The sequence below is a fragment of the Castanea sativa genome, chromosome 7, assembly GCF_040712315.1.
Source record: "Castanea sativa cultivar Marrone di Chiusa Pesio chromosome 7, ASM4071231v1".
NCBI lineage: Eukaryota > Viridiplantae > Streptophyta > Magnoliopsida > Fagales > Fagaceae > Castanea > Castanea sativa.
In genome coordinates this window covers 17,257,006-17,268,519 of record NC_134019.1, presented here as the reverse complement: position 1 = coordinate 17,268,519, position 11,514 = coordinate 17,257,006, and the positions used below count along the sequence as shown (strand labels likewise).

General features: G+C 32.9%; 1 protein-coding gene across 1 annotated transcript; it reads left to right on the top strand.

Annotated features, from left to right (window-relative positions):
• Positions 1-4,393: 4,393 nt before the first annotated feature.
• Positions 4,394-11,213, top strand: LOC142643921 (tobamovirus multiplication protein 1-like). Its single transcript, XM_075818632.1, has 11 exons — positions 4,394-4,699; positions 6,648-6,738; positions 6,819-6,871; positions 8,109-8,201; positions 8,285-8,356; positions 8,620-8,692; positions 8,931-8,976; positions 9,063-9,126; positions 9,455-9,508; positions 9,588-9,665; positions 10,564-11,213. The coding sequence occupies exons 1-11, from the start codon at positions 4,502-4,504 to the stop codon at positions 10,654-10,656; spliced, it is 915 nt and encodes a 304-aa protein (XP_075674747.1). The 5' UTR covers positions 4,394-4,501; the 3' UTR covers positions 10,657-11,213.
• The last annotated feature ends 301 nt before the right edge of the window (positions 11,214-11,514 follow it).

Here is an 11,514-nt window from a genome sequence, read left to right as displayed (position 1 = left end):
TTTTGCTTTCATCACTTTCTACTTTCGCGAAGTAGACGATGATGGTGAATCCCTTATCCACATCTCTCATTGTTTAGGTTTTCCCTATTTAGTTTCAATTTTAAATAAACTTTTACTTAAAACTTTGAAGAAACATTCAATGCTTTTTGCAACAAGAATCAACTATGCTGATCTATGGATTTCATACCAGTGGACCAAGCTTTAGTGTCATCCGCTCCATCTGACGAATCAGTACCCAGCGGCTTTAGAAAGAAGAAGTCCAAGGGATCACATTCATCATGCAATACCAAAACACCATTGTTTCTACTATATGATCAATTTGAAAATTTTACATGCTTTTTAATACTTTTGGAACTGTGGATAGTAATTCAAGCCTGAAATATGTTTATGGGAAATTTTACACATCAAAAGTCCCTTTTGTAATTTCAAGATAGAAGAATCCTTTCTAAAATTTATATATAAAAAAAATCTATTTACATCATTTATAGAAAGTAATTTATACAAGCGAAGGTTATAAAGTAAATTCATAACATATTCCTAAAGTAATTGCAGAGAACAAAGTCAGACATTGGACGTGATATTAGGAGGCAAACCTATCGTGCTTTATCTATGGTGTTGCCATATTGGAATTGAGGCATAGGCTGCAAGTGTGCTTCATTACTTAACACATCTTTCTTCTTATTTATTTTTGATATTTGAATTGCCAATTATGTTGCTCCTTATATGTTTTTGAAGTGACGTGGTTATACATTTTTTTTATTATTATCTTTTATAGGATTAAACTAATTTTGATCTCATTGATACCCTTCAGACTTCATTGTAAGGCTTAGAAAGATGAATGAGTTTGAGACTTTCTGTGTCAAATTTCTTTACTCTCATAACTATAATACTATTCCTTCTCCATATGTAAATGATTTTTAGTTTTGATTTTTGCCTCAAATGGTTATGATTGGTATGAATAATTGTATTTGGTGAGTAGTTAGCTTTTCTGATCTTATTGTCAAATTAGATGCATTTATGGTGATGACCTTAGTTTTTCATTTCGTGTTTTGATGCCAAGGTTCATGTGGGTAAAACAAAGTATTTGAAGTAGTTGAGGTCTCAAAGAGGATATATATATATATATAGTTCTAAAAAGAAAATTCACCTTCTATCAATTTCAATGTCAAGATTCTAAACGACAAGTGTGGGTGCACAATCCAAACTCCGTATGAATTTGTAACAATGATTGTAGTTTGTCAACTAAATATGTTGTGAGAGATTGTAATAGAACTTGAAATTTCAAATTAACTTTTAATTACAATTGCATTTTTGGTCCATTTTTTTGTTTTTTATTTTAAACCATTTCTATTTATGCTATTATTTTCAATCTTATTTAATCGTCCTATTGTTTGAGACTTCCTGCTATAGAAAGCGCACAAATTTGAAATTCATACTTAAATTTAAGACAATTGATACGGAAAAAATTCTATTGGTTTAAGTAATCATAAACAAGTGTGCACTAAAGGTTTTCCTTATGTCACGTTGCATCATGACTACTTAGTAGTTACGAAGCTCGCAAAGATAAACTCCACAACATTTTTTCTTTTTTAAATTCCCAACAAGAGTGTAAGTTGCAAGATAAACTACACCATTATTTCAGTCATCTAACTAAAGGAAGAAAAGTTGTTGCGATGTTTTTTTTTTTTTTTTTTAAATTTTTTTTCTAGAGTGTTCATCTATAGTTTCATAAAACAACTAAAATAACATAAATTTGTTCAAATATATCCCTCTAAATCCTGATCTTTGAAACTTAACATTCTTAATTTATTGATAAATGACGTTCATATTATGCAATTCTACATTGTTTAGAATTACTATCCACATCACGTGTGCTTTGAGCATGCAATGAGGCTCTTTTCTTTTTCTTTTTAGTTTAGTGTCATTATTTTCATTCATCTCAATTTGAGGTTTGCACGTTTGTCTACTAATATTGTGAGTTTGTGGACTTCTAATACAGCCATGAGTATCAAAGGCTAGCTAGCTTTAAAGAATGAACACTGAAATAACATTAAAATCACATGTTTGTGTATGGATTATTTGTTCATTAACGTAATTGCCAAAAAATAATAATGATTATGGAATACTAGCCTCTTAGCCCGCATTTACGCTCAAAGGCTCTTCTATTTTTATTTTTTATTTTGTAAAGTTTAATAATTTGTATCTATTATAATTTGGGATTACTACATTTTTCAATCATAAAAATGCCTAGGGGTGTGACGAATGTTATGCGTTTGCAAGTGAAATAATTTTTCATCACACCCCTAGGATTTTTTGTGAATGAAAAATGTAGTAATCTCAAATTATAATAGATGCAAATTATTAAATTTTACAAAAAAAAAAATAGAAGAGCCAGTGAACACATTCGTGAGCGCGTGCTCAGAGGCTAGATTGAACCTTGAACCTTGAACCTTAAACCTCCAAGCTACATTATGTCCCAGACCAATGAGCCTACCACCTAAATACCTCCATGGGATCGATCAACTAAAATCTATAATATAGAAATAAAACAAAAGTCATATTAATTATCTACATACATACATATAAATATACACACACTAGCATCTAAGCACGCACGTGAGCGAGTACTTTGAGGTTCTTCTATTTTTTTAGATAAAAGTTAATAATTTGCACCTATTACAATTTAAGATTACTACATTTTCTAATCACAAAAAAAAAAACCTCGGGATGTGATGAGTATTATACGTTTGTGGGTAAAATGGCCTCCAAGGACGAATTTGGTGACTCTATTAAGTGAGACAAAGGTTCAAGTATTGAACATGCATACAATGATGTTTTGTGTTGTGGACCAAAGCCAAATCTGAAAACAGAGAGAAAGAGAAAAGCAACTCACTATTAACATAATTGCTACCGGGAGCTGCTACCACCGCCTACGTTCATGGGGTTTGGGTTAGGGAGACCTAGGTTTGTGGGCTTTAGGTTAAGAAGGTATGAGGTCTGCTATCTTCGTGGTTTATGTTTTTAATTTTAGAGTTTGGCTTGTCGTTTAACCTGTAGGTTTGTGTTTTAAGCTTAGGCCTAAAATAATGTGGTTTTGATTGTGGCAGCTATTCACTTAGTCATCATTGAAACAACGTAGTTTTGGGGCTAATTTGGCAAAAATAAAACACATCAGCATGATGATATGTCACTTAATAGCAGAAACTAACTGTGGGGGATGAATTGCTACTGGAACCAAATTTAAGGGTGTAAAATCAAGTTTTTGAAACTTAGAGATGTAAAATCCAATCAACTCCAAACTTCAGGGGTGTAATTTGCAATTTACCTGACAAAATACTAGCTTAGCTAATGAAATTAGTTACTATTAGTTATGAAATTGGAAAGTTTAAAAAAACAAAAAAGAATAGTGAATTTTACCACTATTTTAAAAAAGAAGATTTTAATTTCAATTGTTCTGCCGATATCAAAAAGAAGAAAGAGAGAATAGTGATAAATTTTTTCGGGAAAATTTTAATTTTTAGATATATTACATGGAATTGTAAGTACTAATGTTGTAAGTCTTGTTTTTCCACACTCTCCTTCCCCTTCTCCTTGTGTCTTCTGTTTATATTATCTCAATATATATAAATATATATATATATATATATATATATATATATATATATATATATATATATATATATTACATGGATTATGATATAGTTCATGGTTTTAAAATGAGTATGGTCAAAGAACCGTTTTTGCTTTGGTTACTATTTTTGGTCGATTTTATGGTTTTTATCGAACCATATTGGTGCTTGGTTCCTAGTTCATCCGTCTAGTTCAATCCGGTTTTTTAAATTATGATAGTTATAGATTTTTTTTAATAAGGAAAACGAAATTACTCTTGAAAAAAGAAAGGGAAATCAACTCTTAGATGATTATTCTAAAAGGTTGATTAATCGATTCCATAGTGTGTTCCAAAAAAATAAAAAGAGAAAACTATTTATGGGAAGAAAACTTTTCAAGTTTTCATACAAGAGCTGGTGAATAAAGAGAAGAAGAGGAAAAAGAAAGGTAGAAAAATACTTTTTTTTTTGAGAATCAGAAAAATACCAACTTAAAAAGGTAAAAAATTCCTTACCTACATACATATTGTATATTTTCGGTGGCCGGAAAGCGAAAGAAAAATAAAGAAAGTCTTTTTAAGTCAAAGAACAACAAATGTCGACGTTGCAAATCTCTCTCACAACCATGAAACAAAAAAAATAAAAAAAAGTAAAACATGCCCCCTTCCTTAATCAAAGAATATGCCACGACGTCGTGCAAGCCGTTATTGAATCCCTCGTGGCTCAACCTTCGTATACGTATCCTCCTTCCTTTGCCTCCACGTGCTGCATGTCCACACAGCAAAAGCAAAAACATAAACTATTCTCTGTTTCTGTTCCTCCTTCTTTGTTGTTGTTGTTGTTGTTGTTGTTGTTGTTGTTGTTACTGTGTTTTGCTTTGAATCAAACCTCAAATGGCGTGGACGCCTTTGAGAACAAAGAGTTTTGTGGTTAAAGATGGAGAGAGCATTGACATTGGTGGTGGTGGTGGTGGTGTTGGTGTTGGGTTATTGTTTAGTTGTTGGGATGAGATTGAGGAGTCAGAACAATGGCAAAGAGGCATTTACTATGCTTTATGTGCATCTTATGCCTTGGTCTCCTTCATTGCCCTGGTATGTACCTTTTATTTCTGGGAATTGAATATCATATCATGGTCTCTCTTCCTCTCTCTCTCTCTCTCTTTTTTAATTATTTAATTTTTATCTTAATCAACATTTTTTGGACTCACCCAGAAAATCTTGATTGTTGTGTTTTTCATATTTGATGATAATATTAATTTTTGTGTAGATAAATGGAACACTGACAAGATGAAAATGTTTACTAAGATTTCACATCGTGAAATTGAGTAATTTTTAAGTACTCCCGAAGCACCGAAAATAGTTCTCTTTGCTCTCACATTTATGGTGGAGTTCTATTATTAAATTAATAAATTCATGATAGGCCCATTATAAATGTGAGGAGAGAGAGCACTATTTCGATATAATCTAAGAGTAATTAAGAATTTTAATTGTTACACAATCCTAAAAATAGTGGTTTTTACTTTATTTTGATATAAATTCAGACACTAGGAATAAGGTAATCTTGGCCGAGTGTTGAATTGGCCTTGGCTTCAAACTTCAACTTCTAAGTCCTAATGCTTTTGATAGACAGCTCTAATCACAGCTAGTTTCCTATTTTGTGCCAGAATATTGTTCATTATATCTATCATATATATGCCACTATATAAGAAGATAAAGATACTGGTGATGGAGATTAAGCTTGGCACTGGTCACTAAGATTTACAGAAAATTTGGTTTTTCAAAGGATGGTAGCTGCTTAGCGCAATTCACAACCAATTTTCTGATTTGTAATCAGGAAACCATATTTTATCTACACTCTTGTTGCTACTTTAGCACATACTTGGAAAGGGCACCACTAGCTTTATGGCAGCCATTAAAATGGGTTTCAACTATTATTACAATTCTAATAATAATTTTATGCAACTATTCTTAAGTTTTGTCCAAAAGTATGATGGATCTGTCAACAGTAGCTCTTATGAGACAGTTAGTAATCACTTTCCAAACCACATTATAATTATCCATTTCAAATGCTTTGAACCTTTAGTGTGAAGTTTGTGCTACTCTTGACAGCAGTTGTTCCTGATAAAGAATCTTCTTTGCTGCATGTTGTACCTAATATCATTGATCGTGTGATCAATCAGCAATATATGTATAGTATATGGAAGTTTAATACTCTTGATTGTTGCCACCAAAGACATAAATCTTGGACTGACCTACGTTACTTTATCAAGATCAAGCCTCTACTTCTCTATGCAAAAGCTATTGTGCTCATATGAACTTCAAAAAAATGTAGTTTTTACACCTGCTATTTAACTAGGTGAAAAGGGGAATCCTTCATCTTGTCATTTTTCCGGTCCTTATTTGTATTATAGTATCACTGTCAGTTCAATGTTATTTCTTCTGGAACACTGTCGTGCTCAGGCTGCACAAAATGTAATATCTCTGTTGTGTGCAGTCTCTTTATCTGATAATTACAAGATGAGCCTCTTATTAGTTTAATATCAATTTGGCCAGTTAAGAAGTTGTTGACAAGAATTTGTAAGACTATCAAAGGTTTAAGACAACAGGAACATCAATTAGGATATAGATTTGTTGATATATGTTACATAGAGTCTAGGATACTCTATGAGTAAGGCCTGCCAGAAGGGTGAGTGCATTGTTACATATACATCACAGAAATGTGTTGTTATGGGAGGGAGATGCATTGTTTTTATCCATCACGAATCAGTTCCTACAGGTCTTTTGAGCAGCTTCAAACTTATCTTTGTATATTAGAGAAGAATTTTTGTATTAATATCAATTGTATCATTAATAAATAGGCTTCCTGTATGGCTCTCCTTAGGCATAAGTGATAGTATAAAATCATTAATGATTTTGCTACAATTTTTTGAAAAGTGTTCCTTTTTTTATACTTTTGTCATTGCATCTGCTGTCCATGATACTCACCTAACAATTATAGTAAAACTGATTTTATGATGGCATATTTGTTACTAATTTTCAGGTACAACTATTGCGCATTCAATTAAGAGTACCTGAATATGGGTGGACAACACAAAAGGTTTTCCACTTGATGAATTTTATTGTGAATGGACGTAAGGGTCGTGTATCACTTGTCATAGTTCTTCTTGTATCTTTTGTATAAGCTTGCTGAAACCAAATTGCATTTTCACAGTGAGGGCTGTCCTCTTTGGTCTCTACAAAAGTGTGTTCCTTATTAGACCCAAGGTAAGTTCTTAATTTTGAATTCTGGTAGTCTGAGCTCCAATATTTCATGATTCTAATTGCATTGTGCTTTCAATGATAATTATGCCTCTTTTAAAAATAATTCGATAGTTGCAACAACAAGGGGAGGGAGGATTGGAATCCTGCTTCAACTAGTAAATAAGAGCGGGGTATGCCATTGAGCTACAAGGCTCTTGGCTCATCCCTGGTTATTTTCTCCATTAAATTATTCTTGAAATTTTCAACTGAAACATATATGCTTGCAGAATTAGTAACTACTTCAACTCAGTAGAGTTATGCAAGGCACAGAACTTCAATCTAAAAAACGATTTATGACCAAAGAATAACCATTGTGATAGATCCTTGTTAAACTTGTATCATCAAAATTCAGTTTCTCAAACCATGAACTCTTCAAAAGTATCTCAATTTAATAAAGGCTCCTGTTTCTACAAGAATCTATCTGTTAAAAATGTGTAAAATTGGAGTACAAGTAAATTTGCCAAAATATATTAGATACAACTAACTATGAAGAATCTCCCAAAGCCAAAAGTGCGCCCGCACACACACAGAGGATGGACATTTGAATACCAATAGAAAGGCTATATTTTTATCATCTATTCTCATTAACCAAGTAAAGATTTTATATAATGTTTATGAAGGATGATTGTGACCTTAGCATAGTAAAATACTAATCAAATTCCAATCTGCCAACACTTTTTTTGGATTTACCTGTCAGGTATGGTGACAATCCTTAACAACATGCTTCACCCTTTTGCATTAGTAAATCGTTGAGGAAATTTTCTCTTTTGTACTATAAGCAGAGTGTAAATGTGAACGTACATTTCTGTTGACTATATTTTTCTTTCACGAAAAAGTATTGTATGAGACGGTTTATGAGACCTCTCTCTCATAAAATGTTTGGACCTCACACATGAGGGTCCCACATGAACTCTGTAAAATTTAGGCTCCATGGTATCAGATAAGATATTGGACAGCAGTCAAATATAAAAATACATGAGAGCAAGATATAACTGAAAATTTACTGCCAAAACCTTGTGCTTTAACATTAATAATTCGTGTATAGGTTTTTAAAAACAAATTTGAAAGAAAACCTGGTTTATATAAATCCATCTTTCATCATGTAACCTGTTCAACTGCCTTCGAACTTTTCTTTGGAGCACTGTATTAGTTTTTCTTTCTTTTTCTGATTGCCCTGCCTTAAACTAACATTCTGGTACAGGAACTTCACATGGTGCTAATGGAACTTCCCACTCTTCTATTCTTTTCAACTTACACATTACTTGTTTTGTTCTGGGCCGAGATTTATCACCAGGTATGCCATCTTATTTTCTGTGAATCATGATATAAAGTGAGCCATATAATTGATATTGGTGATCATTTTATGATTCTTAACAGGCAAGAAGCCTACCGACTAATAAGCTTAGGCCAGCTTATTATGTAATAAATGGACTTGTATACATCATACAGGTAAGGAAGAAAACTTCAATTTTTTCTATTGCAATTTGGTCAGGAAGAAACGAACCATGCTTTGTCCCCCTATGAAAATTTGGATCCCCCACCCCAACCCAAATATTATATGCTTATCAAAGCTAGCTCCTTCATATTGATATATATTAATATATATCCCACACTTTGTCCCTCTAAGATGAAAATTCTGGGTCTGCCCCTGCAATAATACCCATTACACTCGGTAGGTCTTAGTTTCTTAAATCATTCCTTTGTGATAATAGGTGTGCATCTGGATATTCATAAGATTAAGCAGAAGTCCTGTTGCAGTGGAAACAGCCAAACTCTTCTTTTCAGGTTAATGCTGTTTAGATAATTTTGGTGATATATCAGTATTCTGTATATAATTATTTATTCCATTGTTGTTACATTTATGCAGACAAATTTATTTGATGATGTTGCACAACAATGATGTAATTCTTAATAATAAATCGTGACGCTGATAGAACAAATTATTCATGCAGTCGTACAGTTATGAATTATGTATGTTAAGGCTTGTCTATTAAAAATGATTTATTTTCAATTTCTTTTGCAGTTATTTCATTTTCTGTTGCTCTCGGATTCTTGATATATGGTGGGAGGTAACAACTTGATGTCACCTTAAAGGCTGTATCCTTGTTACACACTATAACAAATGTGCTTATTCTTAAATTTTTGTGCCTTCTAGGTTATTTGTCATGCTGAGGCATTTCCCGATTGAGTCTAGAGGTCGTCAGAAAAAGCTATATGAGGTTTGTACCTAAGTTGTCAGTTTTAGTTGTTTAATAGTTTGAAATTGATGAAAGACAGTATATCGTTGTTATTTCCATTGAATTCCAAGTACACTATAAAAATTTGTCAAAAAGTGAACACAGTTTTACTAATTAAAAAATGAGGTTGATCTTATTATCCCTGTCAATGAATTCTGCGGAAGAATCTCTTTAGGTGGAGTTTCAGAACAAAATGATGAATGAAAAGGAATCATAATCATCCCAAGGAGAATGCTATAAAGAGTTAGAAACACACAAAACATCTTGGCATTCCTAAAAGCATCTGGTGCCTCACTTTTTTTATTGGCAGGTTGGCTTTGTCACAGGAATTTGTTGTACTTGTTTCTTGATAAGATGCGTTATGGTGAGTTCCTTTTAATACTGAAATTTATACATAGAATCCAAAGTTCCATATCCTTTACATCTTTATTTGTTTGTCATAGCTTGCTTTCTCAGCATTTGACAAGGATACAGATTTTGATATTCTGAATCATCCCATCCTGAACCTAATATATTACCTGGTAAGTTTTGATACTTAATCTAATACTTTGTATTTATAATATTTTAAAGGGATGTCATCTTTGTCTATGCTGCCTATTTTTTCCACATTATACTAATAGTTTGTTCCAACTCTTCATTGGGTGTAATGCTTATGATACTGGCATCAAGTAGAAAATATTTGAATTTCCTAATTGCAAGCATCTACGAGCTTTCATTACCAGAATAGCTCACATTGTCAATTTTTGACTAAGGTCTATATTTGGGAGAGATGAATATCCTCTCCCTCCAAGGATGCCTCTTACTTGCAAAACAAGGGAAAGTGTTCCTTTTGTCCGACCACAGTACACTTTTTTTTCTTTTTCTTTTTCTTTTTTTAATTCTTGAAATCACATTCCATTTGCAACAAAAAAGGTGTCCTGGAAAGAAAACTCCATGAAAATACAAACAATAAGTCTAGTGACACAAAATTTTTTTACAACTTTGGTCACAACTGTAGAGGTGACATATTATGATTGATGTGCAATAAAAGTAACGTCAATGCTGGAGCCACGTAAAAGTAATGTTGCACCACTCACAACTTGAGAGTTGACAATAATAAAAATAAAAATGACTTTGGATGTACTATGATTACCACCTTCTTTCTTCTTTCCCTTTTTTTTTTGGTTCATTCTCTACAACAGTGGTGGAAGAAACTTCCTCTAGAACTTCAACTTTTGTACTCAATTAACATTAAATATGACAACCTTCAGTGGAGTATTTTAGCTATAATCAGAAAAAGATTAAAATGGTAAATATTGAAAATACACTAGACTGGCTGTTGGTGGAATGGTAAACTTGTCTGCTTACTCTGTAGTCAATCATGTCTCTTCTTTCAGACTGATTCATTTTCACTATGTATGCCTTGCTTTTCGAGTGCAGTTGGTTGAGATTGTTCCATCTGCTTTGGTGCTCATCGTCTTGCGAAAGTTGCCCCCAAGGCGTGTCTCAGATCAGTATTACCCTATCAGATAAAAAGTGTCTATTCGTTTTAGCGGGCAAGACTGAGACGAACTTTTTTGGAAGGTTCTGTGATCTACTTGAGCTAATGTTTAGTTTAATATGCATGCTCAACACTAAACCTGTCTGCTTAGTTTAGAGTTAACATGATCTCTCTTTTTTTTTTTTTGTGGGATTCATTTTTACCATGTATGGCTGGGCTTTTGGGCACTGTTGGTATACATTGTTCCATCTATTTTGATGTTCTTCGTCCTACAAAAGTTGCCCCCAATGCGCATTTCAGATAGCTATTACCAGATCAAAAGAAAGTGTTTTTATTTTAGCAGGCAATATTAAGATTAAATCCTGCGGAAGGTTATGCGACCTGCTTGAGCTACTACTAAGTTTTGTATACATGAACTCTCTATCTCTCTCTCTCTCTCTCTCTCATTTAATTTGTACTTCATGAAAATCATCTTTTGAACGTGCTTGCAAGAATAATGTTGTAATAATACATAGTTCAAATTTTCTCTGTTTAGTTTTTGGCTTAATGTGCAAGGAAAGTCAAAGATTGTTGGAATATTTTGATGAAATCGTAGAGCAATAAGAGTGATGGTTAATATATTATTAATAGGTTCAAACACATTAGAAAAATTTGTTCCAATCTGTTTCATTAAATATGTTCAAAATCTTGTCATGGTCTAGTGATTCCTCAATGCTTTGGGGACATGCCCATCTATATGCCCTCTATCATGGTCTAGTACTTTCTCAATGCCTTGTAAAACGCTCGTTGATACCAGGTTTCAGGCCACTGGTTTTCGGGCAACCAATTTATAGGTTGATGCAGCAGTCCCAGAAAAAACCCAACAATGCCAGCTCAATTCAGAATATATA

Coding starts and splice junctions, on each gene's coding strand:
- LOC142643921 (XM_075818632.1), top strand. CDS start 4,502: ATGGCGTGGACGCCTTTGAGAACAAAGAGTTTTGTGGTTAAAGATGGA. Junction 9,127..9,454: donor GTCAGAAAAAGCTATATGAG/GTTTGTACCTAA, acceptor TTTTATTGGCAG/GTTGGCTTTGTCACAGGAAT. Junction 9,509..9,587: donor TCTTGATAAGATGCGTTATG/GTGAGTTCCTTT, acceptor TGTTTGTCATAG/CTTGCTTTCTCAGCATTTGA.